Source organism: Mustela nigripes, chromosome 17, assembly GCF_022355385.1.
Source record: "Mustela nigripes isolate SB6536 chromosome 17, MUSNIG.SB6536, whole genome shotgun sequence".
Taxonomy (NCBI): domain Eukaryota; kingdom Metazoa; phylum Chordata; class Mammalia; order Carnivora; family Mustelidae; genus Mustela; species Mustela nigripes.
Genome location: NC_081573.1, coordinates 6,064,171 through 6,089,228, shown reverse-complemented (window position 1 = coordinate 6,089,228; position 25,058 = coordinate 6,064,171). Strand labels below are relative to the sequence as shown.

The following is a 25,058-nucleotide window of genomic DNA, read 5'->3' as shown; positions in this document are numbered from 1 at the left end:
AGGAATGAGAAGTGGCAGGTCCAGCATGAAGGAGCTGAGGGAGAGTGTCCCCGCGAGAAGCAACAGCTAAGGGCCAAGCCCTTGAAGCTGGAAGGAACTTGATGTGTTTGAGGAAGAACAGAGAGGTGGGGGTGGTGGTAGATGAGGTCAGAGAGGCAGCAAGGGCCAGTCCATGCAGGGCCTGTGGGCCAAAGTGAGGGCTTTGGCTTTGACTCTAAGGTAGGAGTATTGGAAGGTTTTCAACGAAGAAGAGATGGGATCCAACTAATATTTTGGAAAAGATGACTCTGGCTGCTGATGGAGAATGGACTGGAAGATGCAAAAAATGTTAGCAGTGGTCACGAAGCTGTTGCAGTTCTCTAAGCAAGATAGCAGTCAACGAGGGTTGTGATGGAGCGGTAGCGAAGAATGGGGTTGTGGTTTTTTGCTTTTGTTTTTTTAAGATTTTACTTATTTGTCAGAGAAAGAGAGACCACACAAGCAGGGGGAGCAGCAGGCAGAGGGAGACGCAGGCTTCCAGATAAGCAAAGAGCCTGGTGTGGGGCCCCCATCCCAGGATCCTGGGATCATGACCCAAGCCAAAGGCAATCGCTTAATCAACTGAGCCACCTAGGCATCCTGTGAATGGGGTTGTTTTGAACTGAGAGCTGAGAAGACTGGAAGATGGCCTGGATTAGGTGTGAGGGAAATGTAGTCTCTCTCAGTAGATGCTGGGGACTGTAGTTCCCTCCTTGGATGCTCCGTGTGTTCTAGGGTAATGTTCACTGCTGTGACAGATAAACCCCCACGTCTCCACCCAATGGAAGGTTGTTTCTCACGCATCTAAAATCCAAACAGGTGTTCCTGATTAGAGGTGGCTCTCTGCCAAAGAATGACCGAGGGGCTCATTCTCCTCCCTCTCATGGCTTTGTAATCCACATAGGACTTCAGAGTTCTCTCCTGGAGCCTCTGCATGTGTTCTCAGGGAAGAGAGTAAGGTGCACGGGGGGAGAGCTTTTCTGGATGAGTCTAGAACTCAGTCCCATAGCTAAACCTAACCCAGGTCTAGCTCTGTGCACCAGCAAGGAAAAGGGGAGGGGTTTGGTGAAGAGCTATGCAGTTGCCTTATTGAGACCTGTGGCATACTCGTGGCCACTGGGAGCTAGGATGCCCTCATCAGTTGCGGGGAGATGAGGTCCATTTGAGAACTGGGAACTGAAGGCCCGCTCCTGGTTGTTGGGAGCTGGGGTCCCCCCCCCCCCCAGGAAGCTTGACATCCTCCTCCTCCTCCCCGCAGGAGAAGGGCTCCACCTTCCTGCAGCTGGGCTCGTCCACAGAGCAGCAGCTCCAGGTCATCTTTGAGGTGCTGGAGGAGTACGACTGGACATCCTTTGTGGCGGTGACCACACGTGCCCCCGGCCACCGGGCCTTCCTGTCCTACATCGAGGTGCTGACTGATGGCAGCATGGTGGGCTGGGAGCACCGCGGGGCACTGACACTGGACCCGGGAGCAGGCGAGGCGGTGCTGGGTGCCCAACTCCGCAGCGTCAGCGCGCAGATCCGCCTCCTCTTCTGTGCCCGGGAGGAAGCCGAACCCGTGTTCCGGGCAGCGGAGGAGGCTGGCCTCACGGGGCCTGGCTACGTCTGGTTCATGGTGGGGCCCCAGCTGGCCGGAGGCGGAGGCTCAGGCGCCCCTGGAGAGCCCCCTCTTTTGCCAGGAGGAGCCCCACTGCCTGCCGGGCTGTTCGCCGTCCGCTCGGCTGGCTGGCGAGATGACCTGGCCCGGCGGGTGGCCGCTGGTGTGGCCGTAGTGGCCAGAGGTGCCCAGGCTCTGCTACGTGACTATGGGTTCCTGCCCGAGCTCGGCCATGACTGCCGTGCCCAGAACCGCACCCACCGAGGGGAGAGTCTGCATAGGTGAGTGGGGTTGGTGTGGGAGGGCTGTGGGAAGGTTCCAGAGCCTGACTACTCACTGGCTGAGCAGCCTCAAATGGGTCACATCCCCTCTCAGAGCCTCAGTTTACTTTTCTGTAAAACAGATACAGTTCGCTCTCCTGCTTGGGGTTAAATCAGGTAATTTGGAAAAAGCACCCAAGACACAGTGAGTGTATTGCCGTATTTCCTGATTTTAAGATGAATTTTTTTTTCCAGTTTCATGTCTTTGAAATCAAGATATACTTTACAGTTGATGGCTTATAGCACCTTTTTCTTCCCTTGTGGTACAAAAAACTAGAGATGCACCCTATAGTTGATGACATCACGGGTATGATGATATTCCCTAGAGTATAAGCTGAATTCCAGCAACAAAATGACCAACAATCCATAGACCCAAAAGAGATAGAAGTTGTTCTTCCTCACTTAACAAACCGGAAATGAGGGGCCCCTGGCTGACTCAGTTGGTGGAGCGTGCAACTCTCCAACTCGGGGTTGTGAGTTCGTGTCCCATGGGGACACGGGGTATAGAGATCATTTTAAAAATATATATTTTATTTATTAGAGAGGGAGAAAGAGTACAAGGAGGGGGAGTGACAGAGGGAGAGGGAGAAGCAGACTCCCCGCTGAGCAGGACCCTGGGATCATGACCAGAACCCAAGGCAGAACGCTTAACCAACTGAGCCACCCAGGGCACCCCCTAAATCACTTAAAAATAAAATCTTCAAAAAAAAAAAATTCCAGAAATGAGTGTTCCAGGTTATCAGGTGGCTCTGTTGCTCCATGTGATAGGTCAGGATCCGCCACCTTCTTGGTGCAGTCGAAGCAGGGTCAGCCGCACGTGTGAATTCTAGATAGCAAGCAATTTCCTTCCGGGCAAGCGAGACAGTGGGGATGTCCTGGGGCGACCGGGGCTGCCTTATTGGTTGTTTACAGGCTCGTCACATGCAAATTATTTAGAAGTCGATTCTGATTGGCTAGCTGTGATTGCGGTGGAGGCAGAGGAGGTGCAATTGTCCTAGGGTTTTACTTGCATGGGGTCTGGACTAGAGGACCCGAGGTGTGGACTCTAGCTGGACAGGTGTGTGCCTGGCTTACACACTGTTGTTTTATTTTTTTTTAATATTTTATTTATTTATTTGACAGAGATCACAAGTAGGCAGAGAAGCAGGCAAAGAGAGAGGCAGAAGCAGGCTCCCCGCTGAGCAGAGAGCCCGATGCGGAGCTCGATCCCAGGATCCTGGGATCATGACCTGAGCCGAAAGCAGAGGCTTTAACCCACTGAGCCACCCAGGCGCCCCAACACACTATTGTTTTAGAATAGAACAGGGTTTGGTGCATCTTGGAAGGAGGTGGTGATGGGTGGAGAAGAAAGCTGGAGGGACGAGAATTGAGAATTGGTGACTTGGGGGACAGGATCCGGAGACAAGAGGGTGAGAAAAGCATCCCTCGTTCATAAATACTTACTGAGCACCCGCTAGGAACTAGGGATCATGCTGGGCTCTGGGAACACGAAGATGTATAAGACCATGGACTTCTCTTCAAAGAACACAGGGTCCTGTAGGGGTGGCAGACAGGGACGGGATAATGACAACACAGTGTGATGCTTGCTATCACAGAGGTGGCCCGGGCATTGTGGGAAAACCAGCGGGAATACTGTCTGCGCCAGGACATTTCGGGTTGCTGGAGGCAGATTCTCATTCAAGTTTCCTAAGGGAAAAGGGGGTTTATTGGGAAGATAAACATGCACAGAAACCCAGACGCCAGGAATTGAGGCCAAGCCTGGGGACCAGCTACCCTTTCATCTCTTTCTGATTGTCTCCCTCATACTCTCTCCACCTCCACCCCTCTCTGTCTGACCTGCCACTCCCAGAGGCTGTCCAGTTCTTCTCTTACCACTCACCGTTTACCCAGAATTTCTGCTCTCTCTGCTGATACTCATAATTTCAACCTATCCTGTCCACCACCCATTCCCCCCAGCACCCCAAATCTCACAGCCAATGTCTTCCCAAAAGACAGATTTCATCGGCCCCAATCAGCCTTCCAAACTAGGCTACTCTGTCACGGGTCAGCATATGGGGTCAGGGAGGTCCCCAAGAGGAGGAGACATCTAAGCAGACAGCTAAGAGACGAATGGCTCATTCATTCATTTATTGAATGAGTCCTTATCAGAGTCTGCTATGTGCCAAGCACTGCTTTGGGCACAAGGGTACATTGTGTTGAACAAAGTCCCTGTTCTGAGCCGACAATCTCACAGGGGAGACAAACAGTGAACAAACAGGATAAAGAAGAAATACCAGCAAGTGATGAAACAGGTAGAATGTGGTAAGAAATGCCCAGGGTGGGGTGCCTGGGTGGCTCAGTGGGTTAAAACCTCTGCCTTTGGTCCAGGTCGTGGTTCCAGGGTCCTGGGATGGAGCCCCGCATCAGGCTCTCTGCTCAGCAGGGAGCCTGCTTCCCCCTCTCTTTCTGCCTGCCTCTCTGCCTACTTGTGATTTCTGTCAAATAAATGAATAAAAATATAAAAAGAAAGAAAGAAATAAAGAAAGAAAGAAATGCCCAGGGTGCAGGTCACCTGGGTGGTTCAGTGGGTTAAAGCCTCTGCCTTCAGCTAGGGTCATGATCCCAGGGTCCTGGGATTGAGCCCCACATTGGCTGTCTGCTTAGCAGGGAGCCTGCTTCCTCCTCAATCTCTCTCTGCCTACTTGTGATCTCTGTCTGTCAAATAAATAAATAAAATCTTTTAAAAAAAGAAAAAAAATGCCCAGGGTGCTAGGTTAGGTGAGGCTGTCTGGAAAGGTCTTTCTAAGCAGATGAAATTTGGAGGTAAGAAAAAAGAAACGGGCAAAGAAAAAGAGCCAGCCGTTGGAAGATCTGAATGACGAGACTGGAGGGGGGACAGCAGGTGCAGGGGTGCTCACTCGGGCTGGAACTGCCCATTTGGGAGCCTGAAACAAAGCCACTGTGCCTGGAGCTTAGCAAGTAAGGCGGGGATAGGGTCTGGAGAAACAAGTGAGATCCATGTAGACCCAAGCTCATACAGGGCATTTTGGCCACAGTAAGGGGGTTGGATGTGATTCTAATTTGTGGTTAGAATGTGGTTAAAATTTCAGGCAGGAGGAACAGCATTGCACAAAGACCCAGCAGGGAGAAAAATTCAGGCATGTTGGTGGGACCGCAACAGCTCAGGGTGGATAAAGGGAAGAGAATTGGGGTTGAGGGTGATGAGGCTGGGGGTGGGGGCAGACAGGGCCAGGCCACAAGGGCCTCGAAAGCCAGGTTGAGAGGCTGGACTCTCTTCAAGAGCACTGAGGAGCCATGGTGGGTTATGAGCAGGAAAGGAGAGATGTCAGTTTCACATACATAAAGACCCCTGGGATCGGGGTGGTAGAGTGTGGAATCGACTGGAGGAGAGAGAATGGAGGTTGGGGGCTGGGCAGGAGGCTGGGGCAAGGGTCCAGGGGGTCTGTGGTAATGGAGAGGCGGGATGACATGGAGAGATCTTGGGGGCAGGAAGGTGGCACTTGGGGACTGAGTGTGGAGGCGAGCGAGGAAGTGAGGATGGCAGTTGAAGGTCCCATGCAGTGACTGGGGCGTAGGGACAAGCATTCACGGTACAAGTGCCATGCATTGTGAAGATCATCTGCAAGTCCAGAGGCCTCCTGGGGCTTCTCCCAGAGGAAGGGACACTTGAGCTGAATCTTGGAAGGCATCAGAATTAATCAGGGTGAAAAGGGACAGAAAAGCATTTTTCAGGCAGACAGCATAGCCCCTACAATGCTCAAGGGATAGGAAACCACTCGATATGTTTGGGGGGTAACTTTGCATTCAGAAAGGGCTTGGGGTGGAAGGAGTTTGAGGGGAGGCAGGGATCAGAGATGGGCCGGCACAGCCAGATGGGGCCAGAACACACAGGGTCTCTAAGAGGACCTCAAACTCAGGCTGAGGGTCTGCAACCCTGTTCAGGGAGTGCTGGGTATCAGGCAGAGACTCCTGAACAAAGAAGGGGGATGTTTGGGTGTTCAGAGTCTTGGGGGATAAATTCCAGCTAAGGGCCAGGGCTGGTCCAGAGAAAGGGGATTTTTCTCTGCCTTCAGCCCCTTAGGTCCAGTCCAGGTACCCACATGTCACCTCCCTTCCTCCTGGGCAGGTATTTCATGAATATTACCTGGGATAACCGGGATTATTCCTTCAATGAGGATGGCTTCTTGGTGAACCCCTCTCTGGTGGTCATCTCCCTCACCAGAGATAGGACTTGGGAGGTGGTGAGTCCTCGCCCCAACCCCAGGCACGGGAGAGGCCTGGAGTCCCAGGCACTGATGGGGGGGATGTGGGGACACAGACCCCTTGGTCCAGACGGAGAGGAGGACTCTGGCCTCTGAGGGAGGAAGGAGGCCGGACTTCTAGGTCCTGGCAGAAGTAAGTGGGAGCCCGGACCTGTGGGTTTGAAGGGGAAGAGGGAGATGGGGCCTAGACTCCCAGATCTAAGGGAGAAGGAGCTGGGGCCTGGGGTTCTGAGGAAGGAGGGCCCCGATGGCCAGGACATGCTGCAAAGTCGCCGCCCTGGAGCCTGAACCCCCTTCTCTTGGCCAAGGTGGGCAGTTGGGAGCAGCAGACTCTCCGCCTCAAGTACCCGCTGTGGTCCCGCTATGGCCGCTTCCTGCAGCCGGTGGATGACACACAACACCTCACCGTGGCCACGCTGGAGGAGAGGCCCTTTGTCATTGTGGAGCCCGCCGACCCCATCAGTGGCACTTGCATCCGGGACTCTGTGCCTTGCAGGAGCCAGCTCAACCGCACCCACAGGTGACAGCCCGGGCTCCAGGGCTTGCAGCCCCGCAGTCCTGGCCCCCGCCCCCTCCTCCCTTGGAATTCAGAACCCACAGAGCCCTCTCGCTTGGTCATCCTGGGCAAGTCACGAAACTCCTATGAGTCTCAGTTTCCCCAGAAAGCGCTAACCATAGTTTTAGCTGCTGTGTGTCTCTCCCGCCATACCCTCATCTCCTGGGAGAGTCTGAAGTGGGGCGGGGGGAATCCCCAGCATCCCCAAGCCTGCTCACTCCCCGCAGCCCTCCTCCGGACGCTCCCCGCCCGGAAAAGCGGTGCTGCAAGGGCTTTTGCATCGACATTCTGAAGCGGCTGGCGCAGACCATCGGCTTCAGCTACGACCTCTACCTGGTCACCAACGGCAAGCACGGAAAGAAGATCGACGGCGTCTGGAACGGAATGATCGGCGAGGTGGGGCGCCTGATGGGAGTGGGGGTGGGAAGGAGGCGAGCTGGGGGGGGGCACGGTGCCGGAGCTCTGTGGCTGGAGGGGCGTGGCCAGAGGGAGCAAAGCCCGGGCCTTGAGGAGCGGGGCCTCGGCTGGGGGCGGGGCAAGAAACTGTCGGCGGGTGGGGCGGGACTCGGAGGGTGGCCCTCTCAAACGAAGGCGGCGGGGCCGAGAGGACTGAGCCCAAATCCTGAGAGCGTGTTCTGGGAGCGGGACTGGGCTTGGGGCTACCTCTTCCCACCCCTGCTCTCCGCCTCTCACCTCCTCCTCTCCTGCCCCACTCTGCGCCACCCCGCCACCCTCCTAGCCCTCTCTGTCACCCTGTCACTGGTCACCTGGGGCTGGTCTTGCCCACCATCCGCCTCTATGCGCTTGACCCAGCCAGGTTCCTTCACCCCCTCCTCGCCCTCACCCCAGGTCTTCTACCAGCGTGCGGACATGGCCATCGGCTCCCTCACCATCAACGAGGAGCGGTCCGAGATCGTGGATTTTTCTGTGCCCTTCGTGGAGACGGGCATCAGCGTCATGGTGGCCCGCAGCAACGGCACTGTGTCCCCCTCCGCCTTCCTCGGTGAGCCCGGGGCCCTGGGACGGCAACACTGGGACACCTGCGTGCTCAGTTCCCATCCTGGTATTGCCTGTCCCCGTACCGTGACTGGTGAGGTGGTGTCGCTTCTGACCTTGGGTTTCCCAATCTGTAAAATGGGAGAAGCCATTTTACCACGATGCCAAGGGAACTGGAGCTTCAGGAACCTTCTCTCGCACATTCTCTTCAAGGCCCTGTACCTTGTATTCTTGTATTCATAATTTCGTGTTCTTTTCTTCTTCTTCTTCCCCTTCTTCTTCTTCTTCTTCCCCTTCTTCTTCTTCTTCTTCCCCTTCTTCTTCTTCTTCTTCTTCTTCTCCTTCTTCTTCTTCTTCTTCTTCTTCTTCTTCTTCTTCTTCTTCTTCTTCTTCTTTTTTCTTAAAGACAACCCTCCACATTGTACAAGCCTCAGGCCCCCACAACCCTCAAGTCTTCCCCTGTATATGAGATGAGGAAAAGGGATTAGCATGAGAGTGGCACATGGTAAATGCTCCAGTCACTTCTCAGCGTTTACTGAGCATCTATCATGGGCCAGGCTCTGAGCTGCGCCCACACACCCCTCTCCTCTAAGAGCTCTTGGCCTCGTGGGGAAGACAGAAAATAATCTCTTAAGGCAATACATGGACAAGATCACTTCAAGTGGTGATGACTATAATGAGAAATTAAGCCAGGGTGAGGAAGTGGAGAGGAATGGGGCTGGTGCTGCCACGAGAGGGCCGGAAGGCCCCTTTGGAGATGGGACCTGAGAAACCGCTCCAGGCAGAGGGGCAAAGAACCCAATGCGGGACTGTGTGTGGAATATTTGGGAAATAGCCGGAAGTCTGTGTGACCAGAGGGGGCAGTGAGTGATTGTGAGGGGGTAGGAGGCAAGGGCTGAGAGGGAATTGGGGGACATGGGGGGAAAGTTCAGGGCCTTGGTGGCTCTGGTAGGAAAGTTGAGTTTTATTCTTAGGGCAATGGCCAAGGTTTTAACTGTAGATGGTGGGGGAGGGGGTTTATGGTCACATCTAGGCTTTTAAAATATCCCACTGCAGGCAGCAGGGGCAGGAGGCCCATGAGAAGGCAGAGGTCTGTGCAGAGAGGAGGTGGATGTGGGATAGGAAGGTGATAGTGAGCGTGGGCGAGTAACCAGGCTTGGAGTGTGGGTAGGAAGCTGGCCCCTGATGGGTTGGTGGCTATGAGGTGGATGGGGCAGGGATCTCGCTGAACTTGGAGACAAGAGAAGGAAAAGTGCACATCAGGCCAAGGGCAGCTGTTCACGTCAGTTCCCTCTTGCTCTCTGAAGTCTGGGCAAAGCTCCTGGGAGTGACAACGCTGAGAGAAGGGACATCTCTTGCTTTACGTTTGGTTTCTGTCTGTTTCGCCAAGAGCATCTCTGTGGCCGTCCCTTGGCCAAGGTCTCTGCAGGGCACCCTGAGATGCACCACATGGGGCCCCTGCCTTCACCAGGGAAGTGACAAGGTCATTTTATGCCCCACCACGTTGCCCAGTAGAGGCAACAGGAGTGTCCCCAGATGCCTCAGTGACAGTCTGGGGTGGTGACCCTGCTGTGACGGGGGCAGTCCTGGCCACTTGCGTTTGGCCCAGGGAGGGCAGATCACCTGGTATGAATCTCAAGAAGTGGTGATTTGGGTTCATTGCCAGTGTGAGGAGGAGACACATGGGTGCAAGTGTGTCTGGTCGATGGGTCAGCGTGGCGGGGGTGGCAGGGACGGCGGAGACAAGGCAGAGAGGGTGAGGCTCATTCTGGAACCATGAGTTCTGGCCAGTTAAAGCACTGGGCTCTTGAGAGAGCAATCAGGCCAGAGAGGAGCTTGCTTTAGAGGGAGCTTGCAGAGAGGGGCTTGCTTGCCCCTGGAAGCAAGGCTGAGGGGCAGTGACTTTCATGGAGGCGCTGAGGTGCCACAGGAGGCTGTGAGCAGGGGAGAGGCCAGGTCACCTCTGGGTGCCGAAGGAGCACCCACGGCAGGAGCACCTACGGCTGCAGGGTGGGGTGGAGATGGGCCAGGAGAGAGGATGAGGCCTGAGCCTGTTGCCTGAAAGAATGGGGAGGAAAGGCCAAGGTAGGGGGCAAGGGTGGGGGGTATAGACTGTGGCTGCGGAGGGGTAAGGCGGGAGGGAGGGAGCGAGGCTGGCAAATGGGGGGTCGGACTGTGATGGGATGGAAGGATGGGGAGCCTGGGCATGGATGCTGGCCTCAGTGTGGGACATGGTGAGTGGCTGGGGAGGTGGGGGAGACTCAGGTCTGGGACTCAGGAAACATTTAGGATCTATCTACTGACCAAAACTACAGAAATGATTGAGTTGGCTTTCTTGAGAGAGACTGTTTCCCAGGCGTCTGGATGTCCCTGAGGTGGGGAGACTGGGAAGGGGACAGAGAAGGACAAGATCCTGTCTGCGATGCACCTTGTTCATATGTCTTTGGTCCCCCCCACCTCCAGTCCTTTGCTTGGCCAAGCCATGACCCCATACCTCCTTGCCCCCAGAGCCCTACAGCCCTGCCGTGTGGGTAATGATGTTCGTCATGTGCCTCACTGTGGTCGCCGTCACCGTTTTCATCTTCGAGTACCTCAGTCCCGTCGGCTACAACCGCAGCTTGGCCACGGGCAAGCGTGAGTCCCCTTCCTCCATCACCTCCAAGTGCCCGGACCACAGATAGAACTACATTTCCCAACAGCCCCTGGGGTAGAGCAGTGGCCTCTGGAGGCGCCAGAGGCCTTGGGAGCTGCTGGGAATCATAGTTCTTTCTGCTCCCTCATGGAGTAGAAGGGATTTCGGGTCCATGTCGCCCTCCTGGCCCCCTGCAGGGCCTGGCGGCTCAACCTTCACCATTGGGAAATCCATCTGGCTGCTCTGGGCCCTGGTGTTCAATAACTCGGTGCCCGTGGAGAACCCCCGGGGGACCACCAGCAAAATCATGGTGTTGGTGTGGGCCTTCTTCGCCGTCATCTTCCTCGCCAGCTACACAGCCAACCTTGCCGCCTTCATGATCCAGGAGGAGTATGTGGACACCGTGTCTGGGCTCAGTGATCGAAAGGTGTGTGTGTTTGAGGGAGAGAGGGAGTTGGCTAGGGTTGGAGGTCAGGCTGAAATTTGGCACATGGGAGGTCCGAATTGGATTCCTGGGGGTCTTTTCCCAGGAAGAGTTCCAAAATGGTAGAAAAGAATGTTCTAGAAGAGAATGGTTATGTTTCACAATGGACTATTTAAATATTCGCAGGAGAAGAGAGTAACCCCAAATGTCCTGGGGGGGGGCAGTAGTGCCAAATGGAATATTCTAGATTAGTGCTTCTCTCGGAGTGTGATGAAGAGCTAATCTTTGAACTTTCTCCGGTAGAGATCAGTGCTTTTGTAAGATACAATAGAAACGAATTACGAGAAATGAAACATAAAATTGAAAACCAAGACATGCACAATTCAAACCCGAATTTTTATGTAGTTTCAACAGACATAAAATTATTCTGTCAAATTGTTCTAAATGCCCAGTGCCTGGCTGACTCAGTCGGTAGAACACGCAACTCTTGATCTCAGGGTCATAAGTTCGAGTCCCACATTAGGTGTAGAGTTTACTTTAAAAAGAAACAAATTTAAAAATCTTCTTGAAAAAATTGCTCTAAGTGCTTATTCTCTTGATTTCTATACTTACCTCATTGCAGATCACGGTCTGTTCAGGTACTAGTGGTTGGCAGAGCACGGTTTGAGGTTGAAGTGGTTCACTGGATTATCATGACCTATTAGAAGGTTAAGAAATCAGTTCAGTGGATTGCAATAAGCATTTTTTATAGGATTTTATTAATTTATTTGTCAGAGAGAGAACACAAGCATGTCGAATGGCAGGCAGAGAAGCAGGTTCCCCGCTGAGCAGGGAGCCTGATACGGGGCTCGATCCAAGGGCCCTGGGATCATTACCTGAGCCGAAGGCAGACGCTTAACCAACTGAGCCACCTGGGCATCCCAACAAGCATTTTTTTTTTTTAATTACTGAGCAAAAATATGTCTGTACCTTTGTTTTAGTCATATACGCACTTGACACTGAGTCAGCACACACCATATGGCTATGTCTGTTGTTCAAAGAGTAAACTTTTGGGGCTCCTGGGTGGCTCAATCGGTTAGGCATCCAGCTTTTGATTTCAGCTCAGGTCATGATCTCAGAGTTGTAAGACTGACCCCTGCATTGGGCTCATGCTGAGCATGGAGTCTGTTTAGGATTCTCTCTTTCCCTCTGCCCCTACCCACCCCATCCCGGCGCTCACGCTTGCATGAGATCTCTCTCTTTCTCTTTAAAAAAAAAAAAAAAAAAAAAAAAAAAAGTGTGCTATTTCTGAATGGATTTGTAAATAACAATCGCCTCCAGCTCCCCACCAGGCCAAACCCCACCCTTGGGACCTCCCATGATCCAGCAAGCTAAGGGTTAATGCCTGGCACATCAGAGGCCTCTGCGGCCCTTTTCAAACTCTGTAGCCAGTGCCTTTCCAAACTGGACTATGATCAGGCCATGCCAGTGTTAAATATTTCAGTATTCCTCCAGACTCTGTATGCATATATGTGTGCGTGCACGTGTGTGTGTGTGTGTGTGTGTGTGTGTGTGTGTGTACGTGTGGCTGGCTGCAGATGGATCTGCTGGGTGGGAGCAGAAGAGGGTCACGGTGAGCATGTTGGAGAAACACTTCTGGGCTGGGGTCCCTGCCAGTTGGCAGGTGTCCCCCAGAACAGAGCATCTGGGTCAAGGCTATTCTTGACCCAGATGGCCCCAGGGGGGCGCCCTAATAACTTCCCATTCTGCCCCAGTTCCAGCGGCCCCAGGAGCAGTACCCGCCCCTGAAGTTTGGGACGGTGCCCAACGGGTCCACGGAGAAGAACATTCGCAGCAACTACCCCGACATGCACAGCTATATGGTGCGCTACAATCAGCCCCGCGTAGAGGAAGCGCTCATTCAGCTCAAGGCAGGGTCAGCGCAGACTCGGGCTGGGGGGTGGGGGGCCGCCGGGGGCCCCAAGGATGCGGGCAGAGAGCCAGGGGCCGGGAGCCACTCATCAGCATCAGGTCAGCCAGGGGTGGTTCGGCCTGGAAGGCATGCCTAGGTCATCGAGGGTGGCAGTGAACGGCCCCCCCTTGCACAACCAGGGTCCTTGTGACACCTTCAGATGTCTGCAGAGACCCGGGACTTAGAGATTCCAGAACCGGATTGCCGGGGTTCAAATCCAGGCTCTATCTCTTCATGGCTGTGTGATCTTGGGCAAGTTACTCAACCGCTCTGAGCCTTCATTTCCTCCTCTGTAAAATGGGGATAAGAAAAGGACCCACCTCCTAAGGTTGTTGTAAGAATGATTATGGCTGTTATGATTGGGCTGTGTAATATATTATTTGGTAGCGGTAGTGCCAGCTCGCTGTGGACGCTTGCTGCTGAATTATTATTTTCATTATGATCATTAGATCTAAACCCACTGGAATGGATACTTGGATGAGGTTGTTTGGTTTTGTTTTCGAACTTCAGTTTCCTAAGTCATGAGGGTAAAATTAAGTTCAGACTCCAGAGTACCGACCAAGGTTACAACAAAGTTGATTACAGTGACTTTCTCCCTGCGCCTCTTTGATTTCATCATTCAACATGCTTCATTTATTTTCTTGGCCCCCTCGTCTATGCCAGGCAGGCTCCCTCCATTCAAGGGAGCTTAGGGTCTGGGGATGGGACATGAATAAGAAATGTACAAACGGAAGAATCAGGATGATCCAGAAAGTGATCATGAGCTAGGGTGTGACTAAACTGGGATATATTCACCAAGGTGTTCAGGGCGGGCCTCTCAGAGGAGGTGACTGGAGCAGAGAGCCCTGAGGGAGGTGAGGGCTAGCCTCTTGGACTCACGGAGGCAGAGCCTTGCGGGCAGAGGAAACAGGATGTGCCGATGGCACGAGGCAGGCGAGGGGTTACTGGAGGAACAGCAAGAAGGTCAACGTGGCTGAGGGGCCGGGAGGGGACGTTAGAGGGGAGATGAGAGTAGGGTACATGGGTGAGCCCTGAAGCTGAGATCAGGGTTGCATTTTCTTTGAAGGGCAGCAAGAAGCCATGAGGCAGGGAGATTTTAAGTAGGGAAGGGTGTGATCTGATTTCCATTCGCAAATGCCACCCCCCCCCCCCCCCCCCCCGCCCCGCCCCAGTGCAAGGTGGAGAGTGGATGGACAGACATCAGTGTGGTCCTTTGGATCACCTTCCCCATGTAGCTCACCCCTCAAGCAGCTCCTCCTTTTAGCACCTCTGTCTTGATTGGGATTGTTGAGCTGCAAGAAAAGAAACTCAGCCAACCGGGTGTAAGGAAGATGATTGGGTAAGCATCGCAATGCAGGGGCTAAGCGTCGCGATGCACAACTAGTAGCAGGAAAGAAATCGAGGCTTTGTGGGAATACCAGCTCTGTGCCAGGCACAGTTCCTGCACCAGATACCAATAGTCAATAAAAGAGGTAGGTCACCCGGATCCTTAGGACTGCTTAAACAGAGAGAGGTTTCTTTTCCTCTCTCAGTAAGAAGTCCGAGGCTGGCATGATAGCTCAAAGATACTATCAATGACCCAAACTCTTCCCATGTATTTGTTCTGCTAACCTTGGTGCCTAGACCTTCTAGCTCATTGTGCTTGCCTCATGGTCACAAGATGGCTGCTGCCCCGCCGTGGAGCCTATCTTGGTTGCAGGCAAGAAGGAGGAGAAAGAGGAAGAGAATGGATTTCCTCCTGGCAAGCCTTGCCTTTATACTGGGGCAAGTATGCCTTTCTGAGGAACTTGTGGCTGTTTCAGAGCGTGTGCCAGAGGGTCATTCCCAGTTTCAGAGGAAGCTGGGAAATTGGGTGTGTTGGCCTCCCAGGCTCTGTGGTAGACAGTGGCAGACGGAGAGGTTGCAAATGGAGATTGTGCCAGAGTCCCGGCCTTGTGGAATGTGTAACTGTGCCACCAGACAGCCTCCCTCTTGCCTCTTTGCCTTCTCCAGGGCTCTACTTCCTCTCTCTGGACTTCTGGGGGGTCACAAGGTCTCTCGTCTCTGTCTCTCCCTGTGTCCTCTCTGTGTCCTCTTTCCCCACGAGCCTCATTTCGGACACTGAGCCCCTTCTCATTAGTCACGTGTCCTTTCTTTCTGCCCCACTCCACCCCTGGCAGAGAACTGCTCTTTTCTCCTCTACCCTCCCCCTCGAAGCACCATGAACTGGAGGCATTTGGGGTAACAAGCTTTTCTTTTTCAACCAAGACTTTGGGCAGCCCGATGGCTAACGTTTGCAGAAGAGTACACACGGAGGCTCGCATACCTCATGTCCGACTATTGAAACTTTTATCGATCGTGCTAGCTGACCATTCATGAGGTTGGGTCCTCCTGCCTCGACAAATAGACCTTAACCAACAGAAAGGCTAAACAAGTTCAAGTTCGGGATTCTGCCTTCCAGGAGAGCACCTGACTCCTTGTCCTCCCATCTGAATCTGTCTGCTCATCTCTCGCAGCTTCTCAAGGCCAAACGCATTCCTTGGCTCCTGGCCCTGGGTCCTTGAAACTCTTCTAGCATTGTCACAGCTTATATTCTGACTGACCCTCCGCCCTTCCTCTTGAAAGGACCTTGTGACGACATTGGGTCCACCCGCATAACCCAGGCTAATCTCCCCATCCCAAGAGCCTTCATTTATTCACATCTGCAGAGTCTCTTTTCCAGTGTAAGATTACAAGTTCCAAGTATCAGGGTGTGGATACCTGTTTTTTTAATATTTTCAAATTTACTTATCTGAGAGAGAGAGAAAGAGAGTGTGTGCAAGCATGAGTTGGGGGGAGAGGCAAAGGGAGAGGGAGAAGCAGACTCTCCACTGAGCAGGGAGCCTGACCTGGGGCTCGATCCCAGGATCCTGGGATCATGACCTGAGCGGAAGGCAGATGCTTAACCAGCTGAGCCACCCAGGCGCCCCAGGGTGTGGATATCTTTGGGAGACCATCATTCTACCTACTCCAAGTTCCCAGAGCATAAATACCCAACAGAGATATAGATTCTGGGTGGGTACAACTCCTTGGCCCCAGGATTCCTCTGGAAAAGTTGGGTGGAGTGGGGATGCTCAGAAGCACAGAGTCTAGAATAGCAGTCCCTTGAGGGAGGTCTGAGATGGGTACTAAGTTTGGAGAATCCCATGCAGAGGAGCTAGGACACAGAACAGGAAAAACTGTTTTTTAAATTGTGCATCCCATCCATCCATCCACCCACCCATCCATCCATCCATCCATCCATCCATCCATCCATCCTTCCATCCACCCATCCATCCATCCATCCATCCATCCACCCATCCATCCATCCTTCCATCCATCCATCCATCCATCCATCCATCCATCCATCCTTTCATTTGTTCTCTAGAGCCCACCCATCCAGATCGTCCCATATAATGTTGGGGTGCTGGTGTCCCCCAAGCAGTATTCTGGGGGTGTTTAACAGCACTGATTTTTAAAAAATTATTTTTATTAACATATAATGTATTATATGCCTCAGGGGTACAGGTCTGTGAATCATCAGGCTTACACACTTCACAGCACTCACCATAGCACATACCCTCCCCAGTGTCCATCACCCAATTACCCTATTGCTACCCTCCCACACCCCTGGCAACCCTTAGTTTGTTTTGTGATATTAAGAAGAGTCTCTTATGATTTGTCTCCCTCCCGATCCCATCTTGTTTCATTTTTTCCTTCCCTACCCACCACAGCCCCCCCCCCGCCTCTCAAATTCCTCCTGAGAGATTATATAATAACTGTCTTTCTCTGATTGACTTATTTCACTCAGCATAATATTCTCTAGTTCCATCCACGTCATTGCAAATGGCAAGATATCATTTCTTTTGATGGCTGCATAGTATTCCATTGTGTATATATACCGCATCTTTTTTATCCATTCATCTGTTGTTGGACATTTGGGGTCTTTCCATAGTTTGGCTACTGTGGACATTGCTGCTATAAACATTCGGGTGCACGTGGCCCTTTGGATCCCTACATTTGTATCTTTTTTTTTTTTTTTTTTTTTATTTGACAGACAGAGATCACAAGTAGGCAGAGAGGCAGGCAGAGAGAAAGAGAGGAGGAAGCAGGCTCTCCGCGGAGCAGACAGCCTGATGTGGGGCTCGATCCCAGGACCCTGGGATCATGACCTGAGCCAAAGGCAGGGGCTTTAACCCACTGAGCTACCCAGGCGCCCCTACATTTGTATCTTTAGGGCAAATACCCAGTAGTGCGATTGCTGGGTCATAGGGTAGCTCTACTTTCAACTTTTTGAGGACCCTCCATACTGTTTTCCAGAGTGGCTGCCCCAGCTTGCCTTCCCACCAACAGGGTAAGAGGGTTCAGTTCCCCTTTCTCCGCATCCTTGCCAACATCTGTCATTTCCTGACTTGTTAATTTTAACCATTTTGACTGGTGTGAGGTGGTATCTCACTGTGGTTTTGATTTGTATTTCCCTGATGCCAAGTGATGTGGAGCACTTTTTCATGTGAGTGTTGGCCATCTGGATGTCTTCTTTGCAGAAGTGTCTGTTCATGTCCTCTGCCCATTTCTTGATTGGATTATTTGTTCTTTGGATGTTGAGTTTGGTAAGTTCTTTATAGATTTTGGACACTAGCCCTTTATCTGATATGTCATTTGAAAATATCTTCTCCCATTCTGTCGGTTGTCTTTTGGTTTTGTTGACTGTTTCCTTTGCTGTGCAAAAGCTTTTGATCTTGATGAAGTCCTACTAGTTCATTTTTGCCCTTGCTTCCCTTGCCTGTGGTGATGTTTCTAGGAAGAAGTTGCTGTGGCTGAGGTCAAAGAGTTTGCTGCCTGTGTTCTCCTCAAGGATTTTGATGGATTCCTGTCTTCCATTGATGTCTTTCATCCATTTTGAGTCTATTTTTGTGTGTGGTGTAAGGAAATGGTCCAGTTTCATTCTTCTGCATGTGGCTGTCCAATTTTCCCAACACCATTTGTTGAAGAGACTTTTTTCCATTCGACATTCTTTCCTGCTTTGTTGAAGATTAGTTGACCATAGAGTTGAGGGTCTATTTCTGGGCTCTCTATTCTGTTTCATTGATCTATGTGTCTGTTTTTGTGCCAGTACCATACTGTCTTGATGATTACAGCTTTGTAATAGAGCTTGAAGTCTGGAATTGTGATGCCGCCAACTTTGGCTTTCTTTTTCAACATTCCTCTGGCTATTCAGGATCTCTTCTGGTTCCATATAAATTTTAGGATTATTTGTCCCAATTTTTTGAAAAAAATTGATTGTATTTTGATAGGGATTGCATAAATGTGTAGATTGCTTTAGGTAGCATAGACACTATTTCTCAATATTTATTCTTCCAATCCATGAGTGTGGAACATTTTTCCATTTCTTTGTGTCTTCCTCAGTTTGTTTCATGAATACTTTGTAGTTTTCTGAGTACAGATTCTTTGCCTCTTTGGTTAGGTTTGTTCCTAGGTATCTTATGGTTTTGGGTGCAGTTGTAAATGGGATCAACTCCTTAATTTCCCTTTCTTCTGTCCTGCTGTTGGTGTATAGAAATGCAACTGATTTCTGTGGATTGATTTTATATCCTGACACTTTACTGAATTCCTATATGAGTTCTAGTCGTTTTGGAGTGGAGTCTTTTGGGTTTTCCACATAAAGTATCATATCATCTTCAAAGAGTGAGAGTTTGACTTCTTCTTTGCCGATTCGGATGCCTTTTATTTCTTTTTGTCGTCTGATTGCTGAGGCTAGGACTTCTAGTACTATGTTGAATAGCAGACAGCACTGATGGTTAAACCAGATGGTCCAGGGTTGGAATGGGAAGTACCCCTTACTTGCTGTGGGCCCTAGGCCAATCTGTTGAGCTTCTGAGCCTTAATTTTCGCCTTCATAATATGGCATCAACAATCCCAGCTGGTTATGAAGCAGCTCTGGGAAATAAAACATCAGGAACCAAGGTTCCTCCCTTGCTTCTCTGCCTCTTCCACTGGTTCCTGTCTTAGTCTATCTGCACGTTACCTTGGCCCCCAGCTTCCACGCAGCCTTTCAGCTCCAGGGTCCCCTGTGAGCCCTGGCACGCCTCAGTTCAATTTCACATCCTGGCTAGTGACATTGCAGTGGATCCAGCTGGGAGTCAGGTGTCTATTCTGGGGCCAATCAGGGGCAGTCAGGGCAGGGCCTGGTCACATGAGTTCTGGCTTGCCACACCCCTGCTCTGCTAGGGTTCTCAAAGATGAACTTTCCGGCACTTGTGAGCAAGCAGTCTTGGGATGCTCCTTCAGCTGCGAAGCCTGGTGGACCCCTTTGTACCCCTCCCCAGGCCTACCCCATCTGGAGGACACCCCCTTTCTCTGTGCCTGGCACCCTTCGCTTCACATTCCCAAGCCCTGGAACAAAATTTCCCTTCCCTCAAATGTCTTATAACCTCTCTTTAGTGGTTTTACTTGCATAGCATGACACTTCCTTGGTGTTAAAAATAATAAGGCAAAGGGGCGCCTGGGAGTGGCTCAGTCAGTTAAGCGCCTGCCTTGGGCTCAGATTATGATCTCAGCATCCTGAGATTGAGTCCCATCTGGGGGAAAAAAAAAAATCTCTGCTTAGCGGGGAGTCTGTTTCTGCCTCTCACTCTCCCTCTGTGCTATCCCTCTCTCAAATAAATAAAATATTTAAAAAAAGTAATAATGAGGTAAAAAGAGAAGATCTCCCCACTTTCCCTCCTTATCCACTGTTCATGATTCCAGGAGTTTCCTCCAGCTTTTTTTTTTCCCTAGAGCAGAGCTGGGGAGCCATATATGTAATTTAAAATTTTCTATTGGCCATACTCAAAAGAAACAGGTGATACTAATTTTAGTGAAATACTGTTTACCCCGATATCTCCAGTATATGACTACAATATGTGATATAAAAATTAATGATTTATTTTTTTATTTCATTTTTTAAAAAAATTTTATTTATTCATTTGACAGAGATCACAAGTAAGCAGAAAGAAAGGGAAGCAGGCTCCCTGCTGAGCAGAGAGCCAGATGTGGGGCTCAATCCCAGGACCCTGAGACCATGACCAGAGCCCAAGCAGAGGCTTTAACCCACTGAGCCACCCAGGCGCCCCTATTTATTTATTTTTATAATTTGAAGTATGTCCTACTCACAGCACATCTCAGTTTGGACTTGCCACATTCCAAGGGCTCATGGGCCACACCTGACTAGTGACTGACATTGTGGGAAGTGTCAACCCAGAACTCTTGTCTTTTTACCTTTTCATTTTTTTAAGTTCATTTATTTATTTATTTGTAATCTTTACATACTACGTGGGACTCTAACCCACAACCCGGAGATCAAGAGTCCTGGGTTCTTCAGACTGAGCCAACCAGAGCCTCTTCTTAGCTTTCTTGTTCCTATTTCTTCCCTTCCTTCTTTTCCCTTCATTTCCTCCTTCGCATCCTCTTCCTCCTCCTCCCCTCCCCCTCTTCCTCTTCTTGTACTTGGACTTCTTCCCCTTCCTGATCTTCTTTGCTTGCCCCAGCCCCAGAGGTCATATAGGGGCTCCCCGCCTCCCCTCCCCGCCAAGGATTGCTCTAACATTGGCTCCAAACTCCCCTCCAGAGAAGCTGCAAATTTCCTGTGCTTCTCAGACTCGCTCCGGCTTCAAGCTCCTCTTTGCCAGATCTAATTCGCTTTCTGGAGCATCTCACTGGCCCCGAGTGGGTCTTCCCAGCCCCAGAGCTATTAACCAAAATCAAAGCCCACCCCTTCCCTTAATCCCCGTAAAAGCCTCCACTAGCCTCAGACCTGAGTGTCCAGTGCTAGGTTTGGGATTGAGCCTGGGAAGCCGCTGTCCTCTGGAATGCAGTGTGGCTGTAAAGTTTTTTTAGTGGCCACATTAAAAGACGTAATAAGAAGCAGGTGAAATTAATCTTAGTAATGCATGTTACTTAACCCAGTGTATCCAAAATATTATTGGATCCAAAATAATACAGCATAAAAATGGTTGGGACCTTTTACATAATCCACCCCCCCACACCCCCCTCGGCTTCCCTTCCCTGCCCTGCCCTGCACGAAGCCGGTGGTGCATTTTACACCCAACACATCTCAGTTCAGACTCGCTGCGTTCAAGAGTGTGGAACAGCCACAAAGGCGTGTAGCTACGCTATTGGGCCGCCCCGTCTACATCATGTAAATGCAAATTTTCCTAATGAACAATAGGAAGAGCCCCCTGGGACTTTTTCACTTCCGTGCTCACCCCCAGAGTATCCTCCCCAGGCAGCCAGCTGACTCATCTCTATTCCCTTGCCTCTTCTTCCGGTTGGGCCTCAGCCCCTCCCTCCAGGAAGGCCCCTGGGAATTCCAGATCTTCTCCCTTTGTTCCACAAAGCGGGGCAGCTTCCCCAAGCTCTGCCCATCCACCCCTACTCCCGGACAGGGACAAGCTCTTCCTTGGGAAGCCGAGGAACTGTCTTCTTGTAGTTCTAGAGCTACGTGGCACTTTCTCGGTCAATTTCCATACCTTCAGAGAGCAAAAATTCAGACACTTGGGGGGGACCCCATGTCCCCGATCCACTTAGTTCCTGAGTTTTCGAGAGCAGCCCCATCTCAAAGAATGAATCCAAATCTCTCCTGCCCCTGACTTGAGAGAAGGATGGATATGCGTTTTTGTGTGTGTGTGTTTTGTTTTTGTTTTTGTTTTTGTTTTTCATCCAAAGGTCAGCCACAACCCCTGCCCTTAATAGCTAAAAATGGACTTGAGGCTTCATCTGTGTCATTTTTTGTTGTTGGGAGAGAACCTGCAAATCTTAAGTGTGAAGCTCATTGACTGTCTACATAACACGTGGCTGTTTTATATGACCAGATTAGGGTATGGACCATTTCCGGTTCCCCTCTGTCCCACCAGTCCGGCTTGTTTTGCCCCCACGCTCTACAAGGCTCGTTCATTCCTATATCCCACTGAGTATACCACTCTCTGAATACACCACAATTCGTCCATTCTACTGCTGGTGCACATCTGGATTGTTTCCAGAATTTGGCCATTATGAATGCTCTACTGTGAACATTCTTGTACAAGTCTTTGGGGGATGTGCGCCATTCATTTTTCTTGGGTAAATCCCCCTGGGCAGAATGGCAGGATCACAGGGAGAGAGAGGCTTGGCTTCAAAAGATCCTGCCAGACATCCTCCAAAGTGGTCGTGCCAACTTACACGCCTACAGTGCAAAGTTCCCCTTGTCCCATATCCCTGCCAAGGCTCAGATCGTTCCTCTCTCTTTTCAATTTACTAGAGTGTTTATTATATATCCAGTTCTGCTCTAACTCATTTAATTAGTTCATTATTAGTTTTCTGGGGCTATTGTAAATTTGTTGCCTCATGGTTCTGGAAGCTAGAAGTCCTCTGGGTTCCTTCTCAGGGCAAGGGAAGGAACTTCCCTTGGCTTGTGGATGGGTCTCTTCTCCATTGTCTTCCATTTATGTGTCTCTTTGTCCAAATTACCCCTTTTTGAAAGGATACCTGTCTTACTAGATTAGGGGCCACTCTAATTACCTTAACTTGATTTCCTCTGTAAAGACCCTTTCTCCAACTGAGGTAGGACCTCAATGTTACAACTGTTGGGAGACCATAAGACCTTAGAGGTGAATATTATCATTCCCATTTTACAAATGAGGAAATTGAGGCACAGCCAGATCCCACAGGTACCGAGCAGCAGAGCTGGGATCTGAACCCTGGTCATCAGATTCTGAGCCCAGCCCCTCAACCACTACACTACATTGCCTCAGGTGGGCCGTGAAAATTCCAGAATTATCCTCTTTGTACCCCTTCCCAGAAGCCTCTTGGATTCACAAAGGATACCTTGTGCTTCTCACTGTTACTTCTTGCTCTGATTTCTGCTTCTGCCGAATTCTTTTTCTCCCCAGTATTCCTTTTTACATTTCCCCCCCTAACTTTTAGTTCTATTTTTATCTGAGTTATACATCCACATAGTTTGGAAAGTCAAATACAAGATTTTTTTTTAAAAGAAAACCAACAGTCTTCCATCTGCCTACCCACCCCCCATTTTTCCCACCCCAGAGGAATCTGCTTTTACCTTATTTATTGTATCATCTTGCTGTTTGCTCCCCTGTCTCTAAATACCATGTTTGTGTGGCTACCTCTTGATTTTTCAATTTTAGGTATTTTCCATTCACTGCTTACTATGGAAGACACATACTCATACTCTTATTTAAATTACTCCAGCCTCCCACACTGTGATTCTGGCTAGATGAATATGCAGTGTTTACATGTTATGACTGTGTAAATGCTCCCACAGCTGCCACAAGTAGTAAACCGTGATTACTTTCCTCTCCCACACAATTCTTTGTTTTTCCTGGAGTTAATAATTGTCTTTTTTTTTTTTTTAAGTTGCTTAGTGGCTGAGTTTTCTTTGTTAATTCAAAATTCTCTGTTAACCAAACGAACCTCTTCTTCACATATTCATTTGCATCACGTACTCCACTAATTTCATCATAGGGAAGAAGTTTCTCTCGTGGCCTCTGGCCTGCCCCATCTGTCACATAGCTACCATCTAGATCCCTTCACCTGCCCCCTGGTTTGGTTCTTGTCATATTCTAATTCTCACTCTTCCTGGGTTTTTCTCCCTTGTTCTTCTGAGCCTCCTGACAAAAAGCACATGGGGGTGGGGTGGGTAAAATTTTAGAGACACTGTGTATCTGAAAACATCTTTGGTCTTGATAGGCCTCCTGGATAGGTATAAAATTCTGGGCTGGAGATCATTTTCTTTAGAATTCTGAAGGCATCATTCCATTGTCTTGTAATTTCCAATATTACTGTTAAAATCCCAAAGTCATTCTGATCCATAAGCCTGTGTGTCACCTGCTTTTCTTTTCCTTGTCCTCAGTAAGCTGACATTTCTCAGCAACATCTTCATTTATTTTCATTAATGGATCTTTCAATTGTATTCTCATGACATTCATTCATTGATTTTTTTTTTCAATTATGATTTCCCCCTTCCCTCCATTTCTCTCTGGAACTCTTTTTTTAAAGATTTTATTTATTTATTTACAGAAAAAGATCACAAGTAGGCAGAGAGGCAGGCAGAGAGAGGAGGGGGAAACGCTCCCTGCTGAGCAGAGACACACACCCCCACCCCACCCCCCATGCAGGGCTCAATCCCAGGACCCTGGGATCATGACCTGAGCCAAAGACTCAACCCACTGAGCCACCCAGGTGCCCCTCTCTCTGGAACTCTTATCCTTTCTTTCTGGAACTCTTATTAATTCGATATTGGGCTTCCTGAATTCTTCCTTTTATCCTCTCTTATTTTTCCATCTCTTTATCTTTCTGCCCTACTTCCTGAGAGTTTTTCTTAACCTTACCTTCCACTCTTTTATTAAGCTTTTCATTTTTGCTAGTATATTTTCAATTTCTAAGAACTCTTTCTTTTTTTTAAGTTTATTTATTATTTTTAGTAATCTTTACACACAACACGGGACTCTAACTCACAACCCCGAGATCAAGAGTCACAAGTTCTTCCAACTGAACCAGCCAGGCACCTTGCTAAGAACTCACTTTATAATCTCTGAATTTTTTTTTTAAAGATTTTATTTATTTATTTGACAGACAGAGACCATAAGTAGGCAGAGAGGCAGGGAGAGAGAGAGAGGAAGTAGGCTCCCGGCCGCGCAGAGAGCCTGATGCAGGGCTTGATCCCAGGACTCTGGGATCATGACCTGAGCCGAAGGCAGAGGCTTTAACCCACTGAGCCACCCAGGCACCCCAATAATCTCTGAATTTTTACAGTGTTTTATAAATTTTATAGTATTATTTGATAGTACTCTATGTTTTATGATATGCTGTTCAAAGTTGAATATCTTGTCTTGTTTCTCTGATGATATTGGTAGTTGTTGGGTTTTTGGCACTTTTTCCTCTCTGCATAATCTGTTTCCTCCAAGTCCCCTCTCCCTCCCATTTGTTGGTTTTGTTTCTGTCTTTTTTATTGAGACTTTACTGATGTGTAGGAATCCTTGGTAGTCTGTCCATATCTGGGAGTGGAAGTCCAAAACTCTAGAAATGGTGGGGATGTGATTACATGAGCAAAACTGTTCACTCAACGTCAAAGGAGGTGATCTGTCTGGACCATTTTTGTTGTGGAATTCCCAATGTCAGTATTTTCTTGTCTTTTATATATATATATATATATATATATATATATATGACTAAGATAAAAGACAAGTACACACACGTACATATGAAATATATATATACATATATATACATGTACACACACGTACATATGAAATATTTCATATGTACGTGTG

At 49.8% G+C, this 25,058-nt stretch overlaps 1 protein-coding gene across 2 annotated transcripts in view; it reads left to right on the top strand.

Annotated features, from left to right (window-relative positions):
• The window catches only part of GRIN2D (glutamate ionotropic receptor NMDA type subunit 2D), a 40,247-nt gene that overhangs the window by 7,148 nt on the left and 8,041 nt on the right, over positions 1-25,058 (top strand). For both annotated transcript variants that reach the window (XM_059382005.1, XM_059382006.1), the window contains 8 exons: positions 1,277-1,896; positions 6,062-6,176; positions 6,506-6,717; positions 6,981-7,149; positions 7,603-7,756; positions 10,258-10,383; positions 10,579-10,808; positions 12,560-12,720. In XM_059382005.1, the coding sequence (XP_059237988.1) occupies positions 1,277-1,896; positions 6,062-6,176; positions 6,506-6,717; positions 6,981-7,149; positions 7,603-7,756; positions 10,258-10,383; positions 10,579-10,808; positions 12,560-12,720 (1,787 nt within the window). The remainder of the gene's footprint in view (positions 1-1,276; positions 1,897-6,061; positions 6,177-6,505; positions 6,718-6,980; positions 7,150-7,602; positions 7,757-10,257; positions 10,384-10,578; positions 10,809-12,559; positions 12,721-25,058) is intronic.